Source organism: Bactrocera dorsalis, chromosome 3 (genome assembly GCF_023373825.1).
Source record: "Bactrocera dorsalis isolate Fly_Bdor chromosome 3, ASM2337382v1, whole genome shotgun sequence".
Lineage (NCBI taxonomy): Eukaryota > Metazoa > Arthropoda > Insecta > Diptera > Tephritidae > Bactrocera > Bactrocera dorsalis.
In genome coordinates, this window is record NC_064305.1 from 85160284 (window position 1) to 85185381 (window position 25098).

The 25098-nt window shown below is 35.3% G+C and overlaps 1 protein-coding gene across 3 annotated transcripts in view; it reads left to right on the plus strand.

The window, feature by feature from the left end:
* LOC105227737 (protein dead ringer) overlaps positions 1-15716 on the plus strand; it is an 81758-nt gene extending 66042 nt beyond the window's left edge. Inside the window, exons 7-11 of one of the 3 annotated variants that reach the window (XM_019990857.3) lie at positions 1633-1834; positions 11868-12015; positions 12101-12684; positions 12813-13579; positions 13958-15716. In XM_019990857.3, the coding sequence (XP_019846416.2) occupies positions 1633-1834; positions 11868-12015; positions 12101-12684; positions 12813-13579; positions 13958-14352 (2096 nt within the window). In that variant the 3' untranslated portion in view covers positions 14353-15716. The remainder of the gene's footprint in view (positions 1-1632; positions 1835-11867; positions 12016-12100; positions 12685-12812; positions 13580-13957) is intronic. The other 2 variants (XM_019990858.3, XM_011207230.4) reach the window with 2 other exon arrangements.
* The last annotated feature ends 9382 nt before the right edge of the window (positions 15717-25098 follow it).

Sequence of the window (25098 nt, forward strand, 5' to 3'; positions counted from 1 at the left end):
AACTTGATCATTCGCTGCTAAATCGTTTTTATTTTTTAATTTCCTTGTAGTTTTTTGAGCTGAATGTGTGTGTGATTCGGAGCATTGCTGCGCTATTGCCATGGCTACTTATTGCTGTTATTGTTATTGTTGTTATACGTATGATCATTCGATGATAATTGAACTGTAATTAAATTGATTGCCAGCAATTAAAAATCGTTTTTCCATTTGTCTGCTTGTGTTGTTTGAGATTTTTATTGGTTTCTATTGCTTTTTTCATTCATGTGTTGTTTTTGTTGCTTTTTTGTGTACTTGCCATTAGCTACGCTACTTATTAGCTATATACAATATACTATTTACGATTACTGTATCCATGTATATATAGTATGCATGTGTGTGTGCATTGTGCTTTGCTATAAATTTTTTATAGCATTTGTTGTTTTTTATTGCAACAACAAAGTATGCTTACCGTTTAAATAACAGCATATTTCTATTTTCCATTATCACTTCTCACTTTTTTCTTAGGTAAATATGTACATATGTGTTTGATTTGTAGTCTGTGTAAATATTTGCTTTTAGAAAATTATCTTAATTACTTATCAGTGAAATAACTGTAAATAATGTAAACAAATATTTATTTAAGGAAATTCAATATTCGCAATCACAAATACGTATAAATGAGAAAGTTCAAATTTGAGTAACAATTTTTTCTTTGTCACCGCTACTAGTGCTGGCAATTCTCAACGAGTTTATGAAAAGCTGCTAAAAGCCATTATTAATACATTTTAAGGTTATTTTCGGGTAGAGATAATTCACTATGAAAAAACATGATGAAACGTTAACTTCGGTTGGCCCGAAGTTTTAATACTTTTAAAAAATTGAATAAATTCCAAAGAAGTAATGATTTTGTTCGTTCAGTTTGTATGACGGTTATATGTTATAGTGGTCCGATCTGAAAAAATTGTTCAGAGATTGTAGCGTTGTCTTGAACAAATATTCATGCCAAGTTTAGTGAAGATATCTCATCAAATAAAAAAGTTTTTCATACAAATGCTAGATTTTGATCGTTAAGTTTGTATGGCAGCTATATGCCATAGTAGCCTGATCTGAAAAAATTGTTCAGAGATTGTAGCGTTGTCTTGAACAAATATTCATGCCAAGTTTAGTGAAGATATCATTGCAAATAAAAAAGTTTTTCATACAAGCTCTTTTTTTTGATCGTTCAGTTTGTATGGCAGCTATATGCTATGGTAGTCTGATCTGAACAATTTCTTCGGAGATTGTTGCATTGTCTTGGAAAATAATTCATGCCAAGTTTCGTGAAAATATCATTTCAAATAAAAAAGTTTTCTAAACAAGAACTTTATTTTGATCTTCAATGTTTCAACGATCATTAAATTTTTTCGGAAGCAGTTAATGACTATTAAGAACTTGAGATCGCAGAAATATGTGTAATTCTTTACAAACAAATAAATATGTAAGAGTCCAACAATACCATCATTTCCTAAAATCTGTAATTATTATAACTATAAAAATATGAATACCGTTATAATACAATTCTATCTCTAATTGTAAATAATTTCTATAAACATTCATCACTTTATCATATATATTTTTTTAATTTAATTTATTTTATTTACCTCTAAAATGTAGGCTTTCTTTCATTTTCAGGCACACCCATCAATCGTTTACCGATAATGGCAAAATCCGTTTTGGACTTATATGAGCTATATAATTTGGTTATAGCGCGTGGCGGTCTTGTTGATGTCATCAACAAGAAATTGTGGCAGGAAATCATTAAAGGTCTACATTTGCCCTCAAGCATAACAAGTGCCGCATTCACATTGAGAACACAGTAAGTAGATAATGAAGAATTTTTAAAGAAATTGAGAGTTATTTTCCATAAAAAAAAAATAGTTCTATGCTAAAGTAGCTGAAGGTCATATGATTAGATTGTGTGTTAAATTTTGTGATCTCGAAAGACAGAAGTTGGTCGAAGCTTACTTTTGTGATGAGTTAACGGATTTTGTGATCTCGAAAGACAGAAGACTAATAAAAACGCTCGTAGTTTCGGATGAAACTCAAGTTTGAGCTTAGTAAAAAGTGTCGGTACTGGAAGGGATTAGAAAAATATGCCAAAAAAATGAAAATTTTTCGAATAAATTTCGGCAATAAGCTAAAGCAACCAGACTTTTTGCTCATTTACCAGTTGAATTTGTTGTAAAAGACTAAAGAAACGATTAAAGTGTTAACAAAGGTAACTCTTTCTGGGTTTTGTTGTTTTTCGCAAAGGTGCAATCAACGGGCATAAAAGATTTGCAACGCGTGTGTCTGAATTTTCGCGCAAATAAATGTGTGAAAAAACAGCCAGACGAGCCAAAACCTAACAAATAGCAATACCTATGCAAGTACATACTTATGAATATATGTATGCATGTTTGTATGTTTGTGTGTGTTATGGCCACATTGGCAGCACTGAGCGCAGCGTCTTGTTGGCCCGTGTTGTTGCATTAATGTCGAGTTGATGACATATTTTATGTGGCAAACGTTCGGTTGCGCCCTTTTCCACAACAACAACTCGTACAAGAAAAACCATTATGCAGTTGCATGCCACAAATGCTTGCAACCGCAAATGTACATGCAAAAATAAAGCTTTGCTGCAGCGATTTTTATTGCATTTTATTTATTTTCTATTTTATTTTAAACTTTTTATTTTGGCATTTTCTTTATTGCCACAAAAGACATTTGTGGCTTCTTGCTAACTGGCGAAATAACTAACCAACTAACTAACTGCATGTCTGGCCGTGAGAAGACGTGCAGCCAGCAGTCCAACAACCGTCATTCAGTCGTCAGCAGCAGCAGCAGCAGCGGCAATAACAAATTATAGAATAAGTTATGTCTCGCTTAAAATGACTTACACACATTGTGGCATGCAACAAAGTGGCTGGCGTAGTTTATAATTAAAATTTTTGAAATTTAAGCTTCGCTTTAACGGCACACACCTACAAAGATACATGTGTGTTTGTGATTGTAGATATATTTTTATGCGTGAACGTCAGGGTGGCCGCAGGCAGGTATTTGCAACGTGTAACCGTTACTTGCAGTCTGGTAATTTTTATACCCTAAACAGGGTATATTAAGTTTGCCATCCAGTAAAAAACGTCGGGGACCCTATAAACTATAAAATGTATAAGTGATCTGATCTACTTGTATATTAAGCGTATGTAACTCAGTTTTTGAGCTATTGATCTGAAATTCGCCGATATCGGAGCACTGTAGCTTATAGCTGCCATACAAACTTAACGATCAAGTTGAGGTTCTTGTATGGCAAACTTTTTTATTTAAAGAGATATCTCCATGAAATTTGGCATAGACTATTGTTCAAGGCATCGCTATAAACTGTGAATAAATTTTTTAAATAGGACTACTATAGCTTATAGCTGTCATACAAACTGACCGATCGGAATCAAGTATGGAAAACTTTTTTATTAGATGAGATATCTTCATGAAATTTGGCATGAAGATTTGTCCAAAGCATCGCTATAAACTGTGAATAAAATTTTAAAATCGGACTACTATAGCATACAGCTGCCATACAAACTGACCGATCGGAATCAAGTATTTGTATGGAAAACTTTTTTATTAGATGAGATATCTTTATGAAATTGGCATGAAGATTTGTCCAAAGCATCGCTATAAACAGTGAACAAAATTTTAAAATCGGGCTACTATAGCATACAGCTGCCATACAAACTGACCGATCGGAATCAAGTATTTGTATGGAAAACTTTTTTATTAGATGAGACATCTTCATGAAATTTGGCATGAAGATTTGTCCAAAGCATCGCTATAAACTGTGAATAAATTTTTCAAATCGGACTTGTATAACATATAGCTGCCCTACAAACGGATCGATCAAAATCAAGTGCTTGTATGGAAAACCTTTTTATTTGATGAGATTTTTTCACGAAGTTTCGCATGAATAATTATTTAAGGTAACGGTACAATCTGCGAACAAATTGTTCAGATCGGGTCACTATAACATATAGCTGTCATACAAACTGATCGATCAAAATCAACTTTTTGTATGGAGAGTTCACTATTTAGGAAGGGTATTATAGTTTTGTTGTAACTAAAGTTAACGTTTTTGCTTGTTTAGAGTTTTTTCTCAAATAAATCACCACAAATGTGTATGGCAGGCGTCAGTTTGTTAGAGAAATTTAGTTTTCGTACGATGAAAAAAATTATTTACACCTGATTTGAGCATATTTCAGTTGCATATATGTAAGTGCATATGTGCATACATACATATACTATAATTTACATAAGCACATATTCCCCTATACTACTTAAACACCTTTCTCGCAGCCCTTTAAAGCAACTTTCTGCGTCTGCATACAACAAACAACCACAACATATGCATTGCCAACAGCAGACACTGTGTGGCGATTTTTTAGTACTCTTGCAATAATTTACAATTGCTAATAACAGATCATAAAAATATTGGCTTTATTTGTTGCCATTCGCATTAATGTCTCTTGCGCTGTTGCAAGCAAAATGATAATATGTATAAGCAACAATAACATTTCGTCTATGAATGCCCAGCCATGTAGACAGTGAGTGCAAAAACTATGCACACACACTCAAGCAGAGCATTGAGGCGAAAGCTTTTGACAGCCATAAAGCACCACAGGAGTGCATAAAAAGCACACGAAAATGAATGCGAGTAACACTTACTCGGCACACGAGCGCAGTTGCACACAGAAATACACTGCTAAACGGTTGGAGATACAAATAAAATATTTTAATATAATTGCATTTGTTGCTTTCTGCTTTTTTTTTTTGGCTTTTTACTGCATTTCGCTATTTTCTTTCCTTTTTTTGGTTTTGTTTTTATTTTTGGTTTTATTTTTTTTTTGTTTTTATTTTTGTTTTTGTTTTTTTTTTGCGTCTCTTTTCATATTTCATTTTATTGTTATTTAAGTTTTTCGCCTGGCAACGCCTCACATAAAATTTATTTGTAATACATTTACTCATTTATGGCTGCTGCTCTGCGGTTTTTGGTGCGGCTGCCTTCCGTTAATGGCTGCGAGGCTTTAATTAAATTTCAATTTTTACTTAAATTATTGCGTCGCATAAAAAGTCGCTCATTTGCGCCACAAATATGTGGGCTTGACATGTAAGTATGTAGGAACTTCAGATGGTTAGCTGGCGGTGAGAAAAATTTCACAAACATAAAATATTTTTCTAAAAGCTTTTTATTGAAGAGTGGTTTGACAAGTAATGTTCGAAGGAATATTATTTTTGTTAATAACTTCGATTTTTAAAGCTACTCGGAGGTCTAAATTTGTTTTACAAAAAATTAGCTTATTCAAGGAAACCGCCATTTTAACAAAAATCGAAATTTTTACTAGTCTTTCGATCATACCTGTGTTCAGCTATAAGAATACATTTTTCTTGGTTTTTTGATTTTAGATATTTTAGGTAAAAAAATTATTTCTCACCTATTTTCGGAGGTGCTTTTGTATATTGCCTATGGGATCATTGGAATCCAAAGTTTTCCAAAATGAATTGCTGATTTCGAAATAAATTTTTGAAAATCATTCTGAAGTGCTGATTTCGAAACAAATTTTCGAAATAAAATTTCGAAAATCATTCCGAAATGCTGATTTCGAAATAAATTTTCGATAATCATTCTGAAGTGCTGACTTCGAAATAAATTGTTGAAATCATTCTGAATTGCTGACTTCGAAACAAATTTTCGAAATAAATTTTCGAAAATCACTCTGAAGTGCTGACCTCGAATTGCTGATTTCGAAATAAAATTTCGAAATTCATTCTGCCGCCAAAAACTGTTTGAAATCTTATCTAACTCAGCCATACCGGTCTTCAGACCCGTTTGTTAGATATAAAGCTCATGGGTATAAGTAACTTATGGTATACATATAAATTCACTCACGTACTCTATTATTAATACATATAAACTTCTTATATATTTTTTCCTTATGCAAATTGTTTTTGCATTTTTAAAGTAGCCCTTTACGCCATTATTATGACCATTTACATACATACATACAACATAACAGATAATTGTTTGATCCATTTTGTGCCGCTCATCACAGGAGACGCGTGAGAAATAACACGCCCACTCTATTAATTCATACACAACTTGCAGGAGGCACACACACCTTCAAGTTGTTAAATATTCTGCCAATTTTCGATACCAGCCATAATAAACAAGATCTTCTTCACTATTCACTAATGGAGAAACTGTAGCGGCAACAAAAACAATCAATCGTACTGTATCAATGCTACTGTACTAATTGTTGAAATCTGAGAGCGCGACGGCGAACATATAAAAATCGCTAATTAATGAAAAATTAAATTAGCTTGGAGATTTAACGTCTGCAAGCGTTTCGTTTCAAAATAATTGTATGTGTGCCTCTACTAAATTGGAATCGAAAAAATTTTTAAATTTTTAGTTTCAGTTTTTGATATAAAAAATTTCAAAAAATATTTCTTACCGCCAAAAATGCTTTTACATTTTTTTCACTTTATATTTTTCAAGCATTTATTCAATTTTTTTTCAAAATTTTTTTTTTTAGTTTTTTTTTTTAATTTTTTCAATTTTTTTTTAGTTTTTTTTAGTTTTTTTTAGTTTTTTTTAGTTTTTTTTTGTTTTTTTTTTTAATTTTTTCAATTTTTTTTCAATTTTTTTTTAATTTTTTTTTCTTTAATTTTTTTTTTTAATTTTTTTTTATTTTTTTTTAATTTTTTTATTTTTTTTTTTATTTTTTTTTTATTTATTCCGAAATTTTATATTTTTTTTTTTCAAATAAAAAAATTGTTTTTAATAATACCTCATTTGGGTGAGTATATTAAATTATTTTCGTTTCAAAATAATTGTATGTATGTATGTTTGTGTGACTCCACTTAATGGAATTCGACATCGAAATTTTTTATCTTTTTTTTTTTTTAATTTTTTTTTGAAATTTGAAATTTTTTCTTCGCAAGTATTTGCATATCGCCAAAAAGCTCTGGCACAAGCGCCACTTACTTGGCCTGCATAATTTCGCTGTGGAGAAAAACGAGTTCAATGCAAACTCGAAATTATAGCATTTATGTGAAATTATAGTGTATTTTTTATGAATTATTGCGCAATTTATGGCACGCATCAAAATTTCCACTGTCAATAAGCGCTTCATAAAAACTTTAATTCCTTTTCATATCTTTTGAATGGCAGCAGTTAAGTATTGGCGCAAGTATAATGTTATATTTTTAACACTTGAGGAGCTTGTGGAGCAAAAAACGTTCGGTGATTCATTTTTTTATATTTTTTTCCTTACATGATCATTGAATGAACTCTCGTTACGTGATAACTTTCCTTTTAAAGCGACTTTTTTCACGATTTTTTGATGGTTTCTTTTACTTTGTTTGCCTTTTTCGTTCTTTTTCATTCCTTTCTTTTGTGTTTCCTTTCATTTTATTACTATTTTTCATTCCTTCTTTTCTGTGTTTTACTTTTATTTTATTTCTGTTGTTCACTCGGTTGATTCGTTGAACTAATTTTGTATTAAGTTTAGATTTTTACTCAATTTTGCAATGAACTTTCTCGCAGAAATTAATTCTTTCCTTCGTTTTTCTTCCTCTTTTCCTTTTAAGGCACAGTTTTTATTCTTATTTTTCGTTTTTTTTTTGTGTTTACATTTTGTTGTTATTTACATTGTTTTTACCTTTATTTTTTGCGTTGAAATTAATTTCTTCCCAAACGATTTTTGACTAATATTTTTCCGACAATAAAATAGAAAAATATTAATGCCATTTTTCTTTTCTGAACAAAATATTTTAGTATCAGAAGAATGAGAAAAACATGAGAATGATTTTTTTTTTTTTAATTTTTTCGTATTTCTTATCTGGGTTTTCCTGGGAGAATTTTTTTGAACGTTTTTTTTCTAACTTTTAATTTTTTTATTTTATATATTTTTTTATTTTATAGATTTTTTTAAATTATTTTTTTTTTTTATATGTTATTTTTACATTTTTTTTTATATATTTTTTTTAATTTTTATATTTTTATATATACATTTTTTTTAATTTTTCTATATTTTTTAATTTTTATATATTTTTTTTAATTTTCATATTTTTTATAATTTTCATATTTTTTTTTTAATTTTCATATATATTTTTTAATTTTATATATATTTTTTCAATTTTTATATTTTTTTTTATATTTTTTTTTATATTTTTTTACTTTTTATTTTTCCTCTCTATTTTTCATACCAAATTCACCGATTAATATCAAGTCCTTGTATGGACAAATTTTTATTTGAGAAGAAACCCACACGAAATTTTAATGAATTATTTCCCAAGGCTATTGCTTAGACTGGATTACCGACTGATCAAAAGCAAGTTAAAGTTCTTCTTATACCCTATCATGCTATACGAAATGCAACTGTGAAGGGTATTATAGCTCGCCGCAGCCGAAGTTAGCATGTTTTCTTGTCTTTATTTACGTTATTATGTAGAAAGTGAGGTTACGCTATACCAAGTTCTTCGCAAATCAAGTGAATATGCCGCAATGGATTTTATAGTCGTCTCCTTGCTCATTTTTAAGGCTATTGCTAATGCAGATTGCACCTTAAGAGTGCTCGCTTTCAACTCTACCCCGCTGCCTTGTCGGCTGCGCTGAACTCAAGAGTTCCGGCCAGTGGATGCCATATTTTGCATTTAATTAATAAACACTACAGAAATCAGTCAACAGTAAACAATTAAGATGGTTTCTCAAACACGCACATATACTCACACACACACAAACACTCAGCCGCATACTCTCATTTTTATGCAAATGTAACGGACATTGCGTGCTGATGTTACAAGCAAAGACGCGAACTGTTTGTTGTTAAAACAACAACACGCTGGGAAACTAAAACAAACAGGCAATAAGAGTTAAGCTACACAAAGGGCTTATAAAAAGAAAAACAAGGAGTAAGAGCAAAGCGTCGTCGGGCATAAGAAAAGTCAGAGTTAGAGTCAGATTGAGCGCGTTTAAGCCAACAATTAGCCATGACTATGGCGTGTGGAGCGTTGGGCTTGAATGATCAATGATCTGCGCGTCGTTGATAGCCAGCAAATAGCCGGCAAGTATCCTTGCATAGCCTCGGATCAGCACCTGTGTTGTTGTTATTGTTGTTTTGTGCACTCCGGACAGATGGATGTTTCACTTGAATTGCCGTGCAAATATGAAATCGAAATGGAAAGGAAGCAACAGGCGGCCGAAGAGTTAGGGCCTGGTACAAATTTACATACATGTACATATGCATGTATGTGTGTATTTTTGTGTTGCCAAGTGCAAGAAGGGTTCAAGTGCTCGACTATTTAGTTAGTCTGTACATGTGTATGTACTCAGCTGAGTTGATATGGTGGCGTAGACAGGAAGATTTCTTATATAAACACTGCTGGCTAGCCGGAGGACGATGGAGGTTATGGTGCTAGGCGCTCTATGGTTAATATGTATGTAAGTGCGTACATATGTATGTACCTCTATGCAGCAGCGTCTCATTAGTACTTTATGGCACTTCAGCTGCTTCGGCCAACTCCAAATTACCATTGGCATTATGATGGTAATGATTACTATTTTAAATGCTAATTATTTTATTATTGTAGTAGTTGTTGTTGTTCGCTATGTCTGTTGAAAATTTTAATTTGACTGGCAACTGCTAAAACAACTAAAGTTCCGCAATATGCAGCAACAACAACAACAACTGCAAAAACGGCAACAACAATAATGGTTACAACAACAATAACTACAAACAATGTCTACAACAACAAAACACTAACTACAAAAACAAGAACTAAAACAACAAATCAACAACTAAAACAACAAAAACAATAACTACAACAACAAGCATTTCTACAACAACAATACTAACATATGGCGACAACAACAATAACATCATTTATTAGCACCATTGATCAGCCTGCATAGCTGCGTTTTATTTGCATTAAAATGTGCCTGAGTGTGCGTGTGTGTGTGAAAGTCAATATGCCTATGTATTCGCTGTGAACGTACAGATGTTGCTGGTGCATGGGCAGACATTTGATGTGGGTAAACACCTGAATCGGTAATGGTGCAATTACCACCAGTCGATGTCGGCAAATGAAAACACACACATGCATACATTCCTATGCAAATATATACATACATACACACATATTTACCTTCATTTGAGACAAGTTGCTTGAGATGCCGACAACATAAAGTTGCCGTTTAGACATGGGCGGCGGAAGTTATTTTCAGTTCACAATAGTAATATTGTCTCAGAACCCCAAAATTAGGTTGACTCAAGGATTTGTTATGACTCAGTAAAGAAACCTCCATCTATAATAACAAGCAATATCGGGCATTAACTTTAGTTGACCGACCTGAAAAATTTGTTCGGAGATTTGTCTTCGAAAATAATCCATGCCAAATTTCATAGAGATATCTCGTCAACTAAAAAAGTTTTCCATCTGATTCCGATCGGTTAGTTTGCTCTGATATCAGTGCTTCTGACAAAAGATCAGCTTCTTGAAGAGATATGGACCTGATCATTGTTCCAACCGACGTCTACGTCTTTGTCCTTTGTATAAACACCTGTCAACACACCGTTCGCTCGCCGCCGCTGTTGCAGGCATTTATTTCATTTGCATATTACCTCCTGACTATGCCATAGCTCAACGGAGCGCCGCATTTGCCGGCTGCGTCGCCTCCTGCCTACTAAAGCCGACACTGCCGCAAACACTATTCCACACGTCTTCTTTTCACTTTGTTTTTCCTTATGCGCTCATATTTGTGTTGGCTTCCATTAGCGTTCTTTTAATTTAATTAACACAATCAAAGGCTGCCACAACAACTCTTTCTGCAATCAGCCGCCACTCTCGTCAACAAAACGTCAACGACCAACGTTCGATGTGCGACGATCAACGTTCGCAGGCGCAGCAAATGATCATCGTAATTCCTCATTTCATCACTGAGTCAGGCGCGTTCGATTGCGTTAGTAGTGCTCGTACTTATTTAAATATTTAATAAACATTACTTTTATACAACCGGCAACGCTTGCTGCCGCATACTTCGACGGCGGCGGCAGTGTCTCTTGTCGTCTCCGCTTGCCTTCGATCGGTCGATCGTTGTCGTGTTTACTCATTTGGAGATTTCGCATTTGCATTTTGTCACGTCACTCAAGTTTGTCTTATTATTTCTAACTCTTCCGCGCTGTTCGCTTCTCTCTTTCCCACACTGCACTGTCGCTGCTTCGGCTTGCAGTCGCTGGATAAGTGCAACAATTGAAATGTTTTGTTGATTTAGGTCCAACGGCGCGCAATGATCGTACCTAGATGATAATCATTCGTCTCCGAGGGTGATCATGATGTTGGCATTTCTTGCTGGCAGGATGATGACAAGGTTCATGCATCAAATATTCGTATGTATTCTATTTGTTTATCTCAATTAATGTGTCGGTGAAGTTTTTGTTCGGTGAAGGTGTCGGCGTACATGAAAGTAATGCAAATTTTTGCTTAAGTCTTATTATGAACGGTAGAATATTTGATTGAGGTTTTTATTTGTCATTGCATCAAACAATTAGCTGAGTCATTTAGTAGGTGTGGGGAACCTTTTTTTTATTAAAGAGACAGCGTAAGAGTCTTACAAATCTTCTTTTGCCTTTTATTTACGAATTATCTACATACGACTACGAAGTTATGACTGTCAACAGTGACGTGGCACCCAAGTCGCGAGTGCGAGGACTTTTTTTAGGTTCCGAAAGTTAGATATTTTTCGTCACAGTCAAATTTTTTATAAAATTTGTTTAATAATCAACTAAATCCCACAATCGCTCTCTTTCCACTTACAGATATATGAAATATCTTTACCCCTACGAATGCGACAAGAAGAATCTGAGTACACCTGTCGAGCTGCAGGCGGCCATTGACGGCAATCGACGCGAGGGTCGTCGCTCCAGCTATGGCCAATACGAGGCTATGCATGCTCAATTGCAAATGGTGAGTAAAGCAATAACAATTTTCATATTTCTTCCAAACACTAAACGTCTCTCTTCTCCACGTTTCCTCTCTTCCGCAAATGCAGCCACAAATTGGACGTCCACAGTTGCCCGGTGGCATACAACAAATGTCGCCTTTGGCGCTGGTCACACACGCCGCCAACAATCAACAAGTGCAAGCAGCGGCTGCAGCCGCCGCCGCACACCACAGATTGATGGCGCCCTCCTTCGGTCAAATAGGTCAAATGCCGAACTTGGTGTCGCACGAATTGGAGCAGCGCATGGTGGAATATATTAAATTGATGCAGGTGAAGAAGGAACAACATAGCAACGCTGCTGCTGCGGCGGCGGTGGCGGCGGCAGCAGCGGCCGCTGGTGGCAATGTGGCTGGTGTTGTGGGTGGCGATGCAGCGGCTTTAGCGCGTCTTGGTGCGCCTAGCACTAGCAATGGTGCACATCTCAAGCAACAACAGCGTCAACGTTCAGCAAGTCCAGAGGCCCCAGCTCATGAGGCGATGAACGCTTTGGACATTTCACGCGTCGCGCTTTGGCAAATGTATCACAACAACACCAGCCCGCCAGTATCGATGAACGCCTCACCACAGGGAAGTGGAGCGGGGATTATCGCCGGAGTAAACGCAATGGGCGTGCCAAACTTAAACGAACAAAAGTGAGTATTTGAAGCATTTAATAGTCAGCGCGCCATCTGTGCGACTCAACTGTGCAACACATTACTTTCCGTTATTTCGGTTTGAAACCATACTAAGCACAATATTTGCTTTTCCGCACTTTTTCTAGCAGTGAGGCTCTCAACCTTTCCGACTCACCGCCAAACATTAACAACATCAAACGCGAGCGCGAGCACGAACAATCGCCTGAACCGTGCGATCGCGACGATTTCCACAATCAATCGCCACCGGTGAAACGTAGCGCCCTCAATTTTCCAGCTGGTTTCTATCTACCTTCGAGTATGGCCGCGGCAGCAGCCGCAGCTGCCGCCAATTTCCATCAACAAAACAACAACAGCAATAATCATCTGCCACAAGACTCCGATGGTGAGGACGGTGAGGATGGCGATGATGACGCCGATACGCACAACGCAGCCCACAACTCCATGGCACAAGATGTAGAGTCCAATCGCCCCGCGTTAAATGGTCACCATCATCAGCATCTGCATCATCATCTGCAGCAACTTCACCACTTGCCACACGGCCTACAAATGCCGCATCATCAACATCTCGTCAAGAATGCCAGCGGCAATCAGGACAAGTCTGACGATTCAGCCCTTGAAAATTCTCCCTCGACTAGTGCGGCCTCGACCGGTGGCGTTGGTGCTGACACCAGCAATGGCAACAATGCTTGTGGTGACAATGCCAGCGGTCACATATCACCGGTATCCACAAAGAAGAAACACCTGCCGAATCAGCAAAACAATGGTGGTTCAACGGCCATGGATTGTAGCAGTAGCGGCGCCGGGCGTGCCCAATCGAATAGCCCCAGTTTAGGTGGCGTCGAAGATGCTTTGAATCTGCTTTCGGGCATGCAATTCCGTGTGTCACGTAACGGTGAGTACAGAAAAATTTTGAAAAATTATTGTATATAGTATGTTTACTGATATTAGAAGAAATAGATTTCATAAAGCGGAGCTTTTGTCTCTACGAAGCTTTTGGAAGCTCACATGTCTTTTGAAGCTTTAGCAAAAGCTCTTAGGAGCACATATCTTTTGAAGCTTTAGATAAAGCTCTCAGGCACACATGTCTTTTGAAGCTTTAGATAAAGCTTACAGGCACACAATTTCCGTAGCTTTTTTGTTTCCCTCCTAGCTTTTGGAGCTTTCTCAATTTCTTTTTAAAGAAAACTAAAATTTATAATTTCAAAGTTTTGTAAAATAATTTTTAAAAAAATCTTATAACAACTTTTCTTTCTTTCTCTCTACCACAAAGGCACCAACGCTAATGGCGAACAACAGCTGGTCGTCAATCTCGAATTGAATGGCGTGAATTACTCGGGTGTGCTCATTGCCAATACCGCTAACAATTCCAATGACGCATCACCCTCAAGAGCAGACCCTCAGCAAAAGACAAACGAAGCCAACGAAAACAATGAATCGGTGGATGCGACAGCAGAGGAAGCTAAAAATGTGAGCGGCAGCGGTACCAGCGGCGCAGATGGTGACATCGAAGATGAAGACATGGCCGATTTAGCCAGCACAACAAGCAACGATGAAACTACGCCCAGAAACATGAGCAAAAATGATGGCAACGGTTTGTCGGTCATCACCAATAAGAGTGCACTCAATGACAGTAACGTAAATGATGCCGTTATGTCAGCGTCTTAGACAAAAAACAAGTTTGTAGAGTACCTTGAACGTGAGTGCTAAGTTGAGAATTGAGTAGAAACAGAAACTGAAAAGAAAACAGAAGTTGAAACAGGATTGGAAACAGAAACAGGTTTAGAAACTGAAACTGAAGCAGAAATAGATCTAAAGGGAACTGTTTATGTCTGCTTGTAGCGCTGCAGTGCACACTACTGAGCAGCTGCGGAGCAAAATTAATTCCAAAATATCCACTACATGCACTTCGCTTGCCAGCTAGAGGCGGAGTGCCGGCTAAACGTGGAAAACTACAAAACTATGAAAATAAACTAGACGCATAAGTTAAATGTTTAGGCTAAGATTTATTAAATTATAAAGACGCATATTATAATTGTAATTACAGCATTGCGCAAGTGAGTGATAAGTTCGTTATAAGCAAAAAATGCAGATATATAGTATATTAGTACTGTTGGTTGAAGGTGCTGCAGCACCAATTCCTAGAAACCCCCAAATTTAGAATAAGAACACGAAGCCGTATCTTTGTAATTCTCACAGCAATAACAGATCCAAAACAAGACTTTCTTAGGCGTTCAGCCTTGTCAAACTAAAGCGCTTGGAAGCTTTCGTTATGCCTAAAGCTTAATTAAGCGTTTCGTTGAAAGTTAAAGCTTTAGTAGCTACCAGATTCATGTCTAAACAGCAAATGTAAATAGCGAAGTCGCCAAATGGCTGCAAATAAGAGTTGAACTTAACTGTAAGCAGAACTTCTTTATATGAAAATATGTTATATATATATAATTGAAAAATCGTTAAATAGCATTTCATTCAAATAAAGCAAAGAAATGACCCGCGTACGCGCATAAACTATAAAAAAGAATACCAAAGGATATCATTTTTTAAACATACATATGTACATTCATAAACCTACTTATAAAAATACCACTGAAGTCTTGAAGAAAGCAAAAAATTGCTTCGATAATTGAGCACTAATTAACTTAAGCTTAGAAAATAATTGAATTATAAACTCTGAGAACTTAGCTACTCGTAGAACATGTTACTGTAAATTAAAGCATCCTTAAAGTTTCTAAAAAATATAATAATAATAATTAATATTTAATAATAATATTTAAGAAGTTTTTTTGTTATTTTTGTATGACTTTGAAAACGCTTATTTTAATAATTTGATTTTTTTCACATTGTTTTGGTTTTTATTTATAAAAGAAAATAATACTAAATGTAATTACTACCTATTAGTATAACCTATTACCATAAATAAATCTAAGCTAAGAGTTAAGAAAGTGCATGTGAACACAACAAATATGCATACAATAAATAATTGTAGGTTAGAACTAAGCTTAAGCAATAAAAAGAACACTAAAAAAAAACAACTCTACCCCTAAGATTTCATCACATATAGTACATACACACATATGTATTTATGATAAAAGCGACTGCCACCGCTTTGAAGTATAGAAAATGAATTTCATTACAAAAATAGCAAGTTTATTTGCAGTTAATTTATTTTCAATAAGAACATGTTCATTCCCGCTGTGCTAAAAGGTGAATAATATTTATAAATGCTAGAAACATACACATACATAAGTTACTATGATTATCTACGTATATTATTTAAAAATAAAGTAATAATATATTAGCAAACATGTTTTGACTTTTTTTTATTAATTTCCAATTTTTTGTTGTTGTCATACATTTTTTTTGCTTAAAAGATTACTTGCTTTGGAAGAATATTTGGGATTTGCTTCAAAGCTTTGAAAGCTTACAAGCAGCTTGAAAACTACTGAAAACCGCAAGTGTATCTTCTTTGGAAATTTTTGGTACTAAGCAAAAGTTTTTGTTAACTTCGTGCAGTTCGAAAATGTATTTAAAGCTTTTGTGAGCTTTCAGGCTTTTCATCAAAACTTATTCAAAAATAAAAAGATATTAAATTTTCAAATTTTCTGCTAACTTTGTGCTGCTCGAAAATGTATTTAAAGCTTTTGTGAATTTTCAAGCTTTTCATCAAAACATATTCAAAAACAAATACTAAATTTTTAAATGTCTTATTAACTTTGTGCAGCATAAAATGCATGTGAAGCTTTTGTGAGCTTTCAAGCTTTTTAAAACCTATCCAAAAATAAAAACTACAAAATTTTCAAATTTGTTGCTAACTTCGTGCAGCTCGAAAATGCATTTAAAGCTTTTGTGAGCTTTCAAGCTTTTCATCAAAACATTCAAAAATAAAAAATATTAAATTTTTAAATCACTTGTTAACTTCGTGCAGCTCGAAAATGCATTTAAAGCTTTTATGTGCTTTCAAGCTTTTCATCAAAATATATTCAAAAACAAAAAAAATACTAAATTTTTAAATGTCTTATTAACTTTGTGCAGCATAAAATGCATTTGAAGCTTTTGTGAGCTTTCAGGTTTTTCAGAACTTATCCAAAAATAGGATAGGTTTTAACCAAAAATAAAAAATATAAAAATTTCAAATTTTCTGCTAACTTTGTGCAGCTCGAAAATGCATTTTGAGCTTTTGTGAGCTTTCAGGTTTTTCAGAACTTATCCAAAAATAATAAAAAATTTAAATTTTTTGTAAACTTCGTGCAGCTCGAAAATGCATTTTGAGCTTTTGTGAGCTTTCAGGTTTTTCAAAGCATATACAAAAAAAATATTAAATTCTCTCTTAACTTCGTGCAGCTCAAAATGCATTATTTGAAGCTCAACATACTGATAATTTAAATATGTATGTATATACTTTATAGCAGGGATGGCCACATTTTTAGCCCGCAAAGTTAGCAAAGTGCGCACGGGGGCTAGATGAGGGGAATATCACTTTACGGAGAGAAGGGCATAACAAATTGAGAAAAATTGCGAAAAAAATGAATTACATTCCTCCGTAACTTGATGTTCATCGCAGAGTGGTTGCGGCAATACTGACATTGTACACAAATTTAAGGGTGGAAGTTTACTTCATATCGGAATTGTACAGTTGTGTGAACAAAAAGGGGTAAACATAATTTGCAGAGTTTAGAGTTTCGCATTAAAATTTGTTTTTATTTACCTTTGCATGGTGGGAAATTTTAATCACTGTAAGGAAAAAATATATATATGTTATGTTATGTATCTAAAAACAATTTTATTTAATAAGAAAACAGCATATTTTAAAACTTCACAACACCTTATGGTTGTTTCTATTTTGTTCACACCACTGTACATGTGATAGATCAGTCAATGGTGGTGGAAAATACGTTGCTCTCATTTGTAAATATGGAGTGGTAAAACGTTGCTCTCACTTCCCTCTTCATGTTTGCCCGCGACGATCCCCTCACCTAGCCCTCAAAATGTGCACTCGTGCCCGCACGGGCAAAATGCCACTGAGGGCTAATGTGCCCATCCCTGCTTTATAGGATCTCCGACTTTTCCTTCTGGGTGTTACAAACTTCGTGGCAACTTAATATACCCTGTTCAGGATATAAATATCACCATATTAGGATGACATGAACCACTTATTCACCAACAAAATAACTACACAAATTAACCGTTTTAATTCAGGAATTTTCTACATAAAAATTTATTACAATCATCCTTCTTGGCACATTCGTTACTTAGCTTAACATTTCTGTTAAAATAATTTAAATTTAACATTTGACTCACCCGTTTTAATCACTGCGTGCATTCCGGCCAACAACAAGCATGTGTGTTCAATATGGCTGCTCGTGATTTGCTTAATTGCGATTTATACAACTTTTGTTGAGCAGAGCAGATAATTTCCTAAGACGAGCGGCCATCTTGAAATGTCACTGCTTTAAAAAATTTGAGAAAATACAATTATTTGCATACTTATAACACTGCACACACAAATTTAACTTTATTGCATTATTATAGGACACCTTATTAAGGAAAAACATATTTTTTGGATAATTTCACACTTTTATTTAAACAAACTTTACACTTTCAGTTGCTACAGCCAATCATTTGACCCTTTTGCACATAACATCTTCAATGAAATTATATATATCTCGGCCATTTTATTACATATTTTCGCTAAACAATCTTTTTTAATCTATTTCTTCACATATTTTCTTATTAAATGCAAAATATTGCTTTTATTGCCGCTGCCGAACAACGAACACTTCAACTGTAACCGGCTACAACTAAAACACGACTGACTAACGGAACTTCCTACGACAAACAGAAAGAAAAAGCAAGAAACACAGATACGAACTTCACCAGCAGATGGCGCGCCAAGATACCACGGTTTTGTTATTGGCTAAACTTTCAAATTAGAACGGTTGGTTGAGAAAGATTTGAAATTGCAGCTAGCTTAAGATGAATTGACTCACCAATTAAGCGATAAATTTTAAAAATTATGTTTATATATGTACATATATTTGCATTTTATTGCATAGTTTCCAGAAATCGTGAATGTACGCTGAGCTTGCTATAACTTCGTCCCAACCGCTTGCAATGTTGGCGCTGTAATCGGAACATCATTCGTGGTTTGTGTCTCTGATAAACTGGACATGTATTGAACAGGAATAGCCTTTACTTCTCTAACTTTTTCCGCTTGCTATTGTTGTTGTATTGACGGTTGGTACTTCTTTTCCGCTAGCTATTGGAATGTAGCTTGCTTAATGTTTTGTGTGGTATCCACATACATACATATATGTATTGCGGGTGACGTGTGGTTTCTATTTGTGTAAAAAAATCATTTTCACAAAAGAAGAGTATATACATATTATATATTAATGTCATCGGCGTACGCCAGCAGTTGTACACTCTTGTAGAAGATAGTACCTTCTCTATTCTGTTCTGCGGCTCGAATTGTTTTCTTCAGCAGCAGATTGAAGAAGTCGAAAGGGTGTCGCCTTGTCTGAAACTTCGTTTGGTCTCGAACGGCTCAGAGAGGCCCTTCCCGATCCTGACGCAGCTTTTGATATCGCTCTACTTCACTTTACATACATTCAGAGAGCTCCTTTTTGTACTGTCAAGCGCAGCTTTAAAATCGGCGTGGTGGTGTATGTGTTGATCCTCTTTTCACGGGCGTTATCCAAGTTTTGGCTTCACGGTCGGGCAATGGAACATCTGCTTCATCGTCATCGATTGAAGAATCGGGTTCAGGCTGGAGAAATTTTAATTTCAGCATGCTCTGGGCAACAGTCACTAGGTCTTAAAACTTTGTTAGTCGCCGCATCTTGTTGTAGAATTTTCGAGCATTACTTCTGTCCGTCAACTTGTCAAGCTCTTTGTTTGCCTACAAATGCGTCTCGCTTCCCTCTTCAACACTCCATATCTTTCCCATTTCGGAAGTGTTGTGGACGATTATAGCCTTGCAAGGTAAACAGTCTGTTTTCTCTCCAACACAACACGGCATTCCTCATCGTGGTCCGGACTTGACCGCGTCAGTTTATATTCCGTTCGTTAGGGGTTATCGGATCCATTTTTCATTCAACGCCTCTTGCCTTCGATTCATATATTCGGCCGTTTTTAAGCATTTTATAAGGACTGCTTGACTGCTTGCAAACGCCTAGGACGTTATTCGTCTGCCAAACCAAAATCACAATTTTTTCCGCTGTATCCTCAAATAGTAGAAATGCCTACCAAGTTCTTCAAATACACCTTGTGTTCACATATAAAATATTGCTTACAGCACAAAAAAAAATATTTTCCACTTAGACACTTTCGCAATTTCTTTAAATTTTTTACTTTGATTACATCTCTTTGGCGGCAAACTAACTTAAGCGCTTGTCACTTTGGCACACAACAAAGTTAAAGCCTCAAACTTGCCACTTTCAACCAACCGCGCAACCATGCAACCTGCCTGCACTGCAGCCGCACTGCCTGGCGACATATGTACAGTTCCGGTATGCTTGTTGCAGAGCTCACCTCACCTGCTGACATTATCATTTAACTGTACGTACAACGGACAGACAGCATGTTGCCTATTGGCCTTGTTGCACCTGCTGACACACCGGCGAAACACTGCCATCTGTGTGCACCGTGTGCCTGGTGTTGCTTGCGGATGTCATGGCAGCCCAGCAATCTGGCAGCCATCCAACCAGACGGGGAGTCACTCAGCCAGACTGCCAGCCCGTTGGCCTTGCATGGGGACACTTGTCGTTGCTGGTGTTTTTTGTTGCTGCATTTCAACGCATCTCTTCGCTTGCCAGGTAGTAAAATTCAATTCAGTCGTGTGAGGCAACAAATTGTGGCAATTTGTAGTTAACTTATTGGCTTTGGAGGGGAAAAACAAAAAAAAAAACGAAACAGAGAAAGAAGCAGAGTGCGCTATGTGTAAAAATATTATCGCATTAAGTTTGTTGCAATGACAGTTTTATGATGTTCACCTCTTGTGGCGCAACAGCTGCCCAAGGACAAGGAATGTGCGTTGTGTGTGACACTGGCTGGCGAGAAGGTCGTTGTTGGCCTTTGCAACCGGGAGTTTTGCGCTGTTTGAAGACACAACTATGTGCGTGTGTGTGTGTGTGTGTACTTAAATAGTTGCAACTTGCTAAGCTTGCTGTTCATGTGGCACATGCTTCGATTTAAGTGCTACTTGTAATGTTGCATCCTGTCGTCATTCTGTCACTTTAACGGTATTGTTTGATTTATTTATCAGTTGCTCGCATCTTGTCTTGTGTTTATACAAATTTTGCTCAATTGTCTGTCAACAACTGCGTAAGTAAACTGATATTGTTGCAAGTGGATATTAAAATTCATATGTGCAACATGTAGGTAGGAGTTCCTTACGTAGCTGCTTGCCGCCTGTGGGTAAATGTCTGGAAATTTTTTGTGGCAAAAGTAGCAGATTATATTTAGAGAGGCATCAGAACACATTATTATTATAATTGGTGCTCTGGTCTTTGCTGCATATTTTCTTTCTCTTAGCTGTGGCTGAAATTGTGCAATATATCAATGATGCTGGGAGTTTTGAGTTATTTATACTTTATAAAAATATAAACTTTCACCCAAATTTCTATAGTAACTTAAGGAATTTTGGTAGGATGAAGCCATATGTAGAAGTTCAAGCAAGTGAGGAAAGTTCTCTGAGCCCCATTCATTTGGGAGTGACCTGTAACGATTCTTTGACATACATATAGCTCAAGCAGCTCATGTCTTCCGGTCTTAGACCAAGTATTTCTGAGAAGCCGAAAAATATCAGTTTGAAGGCGAGATAAATTGAGTAAAATAAGGCGAATCATCCCTTCCCAGGGTTGTGCGTTGGATTTGGGACCCGTCAAGTCCCCAATAAAAAGTTCAAAATAGCCTCGCGCTATTGAAAACTTGGCAATAACCGCGCAAGTGGTGTCTACGCGAATGAAGAAGAAGAAAAATTTAACAAAAATCCTTATTAATCGAAATTTTCACACAAAATTTTTAAATTCTAATTCACTCTATAAAGTAGCTATATGAGGGAGCCGCAATGTATTTCTAACCAACACTTACATTACGTTTGAAAGCTCTTAAAACGCGAATGCTTTACATATGAGCCAGCTCTTTAAGCCTGGGCATTAAAAGTTTATAAATCCGGTTCAAATTTGATCATATGGTAAGATCAAATTTGAACCGGATTTATAAAAAATAAATGTTTACGTATTTTAATACAATTCTTTATTATCATCTTCAAAATAAGCTTTTAGAACTCGGCTGGGAGGGCTTTCAAGGTCTTCAGCGTCATCAGTTTTACCATATTATCAAATTTGAACCGGACTAATAAGAAAAGTACATTTTTACTTTTTATTTTATTTGAATACAACACTTTATTATTGAGGATGACTTATAGACCTCGGCTGAGATGCTCTTCAATGCCTTCAGCACATTTTGGCCTTTGTGATTTGGACTCATTTTTAGACATCACTTGCTTGATTGTTGGACAAATGTCATATTTATAAACCTAACATAAGCCTCGTCGCCAGTAATGATACGTTCAACGTAAATAGAATCCTCAGCTACCATGTCAAAGAGTCAGGTCTTTTCGTGCGAGTGTAGCGTTGAAACGTCTGATACCCAAAACTTCACTCAGAACTTTAACCAAAACTTTAACCAAAACGTTTTGAGTCGATTTATAAAAAATTTTGCGATCCTCTGCTATCACTCTCGTGCAAACACGACGATATTCAAGCACTATTTACACTTTTTCAAGGCTTTGCGCCACTTGTAACTTGTGTTCGTGCTACAGTAGACTCCCCAAAAGACTTAGAATCGTATCCTAAGCAAACAGATGCCAAACACACACTAAATGACATATATACAAGTAGATCAAACTTCAGACGAAAGAATAAAGGAAAAACAACTTTTTCGATTCTGTTGGCGCATATAGTTTAAATGTACCAGTCCGGGTCAATTTTGATCAGATGATAAAAAAAATCTTGCGATTTTAGATCAAAATGTTAAAAAAAACTGAATATTTGTTCTAATTGGCGTGTTTAATGGTTGATTTAATATTTTCCTTCACTTGGATTCAAACGTAAGTCAAAATGTGCACCATCTCGTATACGTAATTTTGTACTAGCTACAGTACTAAAATTTGGAAGAACCTTACATGTTAAAAATTACAGTTATTAGAGTTAAGGCCTTCAAAAGTGTAACCGCTCAGTTCATTATCAGCTTCAATAGTTTATCTTTAACATACAGATACATATAACATCCGCAGATATGCAAAATAATTGACATTACGCCATTAAAAGCGAAATTCAATGAAAACATAAAACTTTTCCATCAAAGATGGCAACATAAAATGACACTTAGATTTTGAGGGATTCAAATTGAAATTTATAACACGGCCAACGATGGATGACAAACAGCGAGAGCAATAAAAGTCAACACAAGCGAAAATATATTGAATGAAAACAAAGCCGATGTCTGCATATCAAGAGACGGAAAACAAAGGAAGCAAACGGGTGTGTCTGTATGTCGTTGTCACTGGTTGTCGCATAAGTGAGGTTATGCTACATACGTAAGCAATATGAGCTGAAAGAACGAAGAAGCAAAGTGGTTGTGGCAATAACATAATAACATTAGTGTGGTTATGTGTGTGTGTGTTATGAAGACTTCCGTCGTTTGAACTTTGTTTGTAACCCGCGACCACAATGTGTTTTCTTAAACATTTATTTACAGTCTGCTCGTAAGCGTAAATGACAACAAAATATTTGCCTTGTCACAAGGAGCCCGCAACAATAGTGTGCAACATATATTTCAATGTATATAAACGAAGGGCGAGGAGGGCGAATGTGTGTAAATGCGTTTGTATGCAAGTGTATAATTAAAGAGGAAGCAATATTTTGGCATGAAATAAAATAAATTTCAGTTTGAAGTCAACGTTAGTGAATAAATTGATGTATAATAATGGAAAAATACCGAAGAAAATATGTAATGAAGAAATAAGTATTTATTGCTGAATAATAAAGAAGTAAAAAATGTTAATTTCGACTTCACCAAAGCTAAAATACCCTTCAACAATAAAATTTCTTGCAAAAAATTGATTTTGAGCGGTTAGTTTGTATGGCAGCTATATGCTATATTTGTTCGATCTGAACAATATTTTCGAAGATTGCAGCTTTGCTTTCGAAAACGATTCACGCCAAATTTCGTGAAGATATCTCTCAAACTAAAAAATTTCTCCATACAAAGACTTAATTTTGATGGATCAGTTTGTATGGCAGCTATATGCTATAGTGATCCGATCTGAAAAATATAGCTCAGATATTATAGCATTATCTTAGGTAATAATCTTTGTCAAATTTCGTGCAGATACCCCATAAAATAAAAAAAATCGCCATACAAGAACTTAATTTTGATCGGTTAGTGTATATGACAGCTATATGCTATATTATTCCGATATATAACAATATCTTCAGAATTTGTGGCATTGTCTTCGAAAATAATTTTTGTCAAATTTCGAGACGATATCTCATAAAATAAATGAACTTTCCATATAAGGATTTAATTTTGACCGGTTAGTTTCTATGATAGCTATATGCTATATTAGTCCGATCTAAAAACTTTGTTCAGATATTATAGCTTTTACATGAATAATAATCTACGCCAAATTTTGTGAAGATATCTCACAAACCGAAAAAGTTCTTCATACAAGAACTTAATTTTGATGGATCAGTTTGTATGACAGCTATATGCTATAGTGGTCTCATCTATACAATTCCTTCGAAGATTACAGCGATGTCTTGGATATTAATCCTTGCCGAATTTCGCAAAGATATCTTAACAAATAAAAAAGTTTTCCATACAAGATCTGTCAACCTGTATGACAGCTATATCCTGCACTGGTCCGATATTTGCAATTCCAACAAATAAGCAGCTTCTTGCGAAGAAAAAGACGTGTGCAAAATTTCAGATTGATATCTTAAAAACCAAGGGACTAAATCCCCTATATACAGACGGCTAGAGAGATGGATGAAAGCGATTCAGCTTGTCACGCTCATCCATACCTTACAGGATCTCTGATGTTTTAGGTGTACAATCTCATGGGTCAAATAGGGTATATGTTCAGTGTAAAATGTTAAAGTAAAAGTAAAAGTAAAATTACAGTTAAAAAATCTAGTTATCAGCAAAAGCAGATGCTGAAGAAATGAGAATTCAAAGGTTGCCAGTAGTTTTAAGTAAATTTTCTTTCTAATTTATTACGCCCATAACAAACATGGCAACGTGAAGGCAATTATATATTTGCATCTCTCTGCTTTGTATTTTCCCTATAAATACAAATACAACAAGTAACAAGAATCAAATATACCTAACTACAACACAATTACTTAC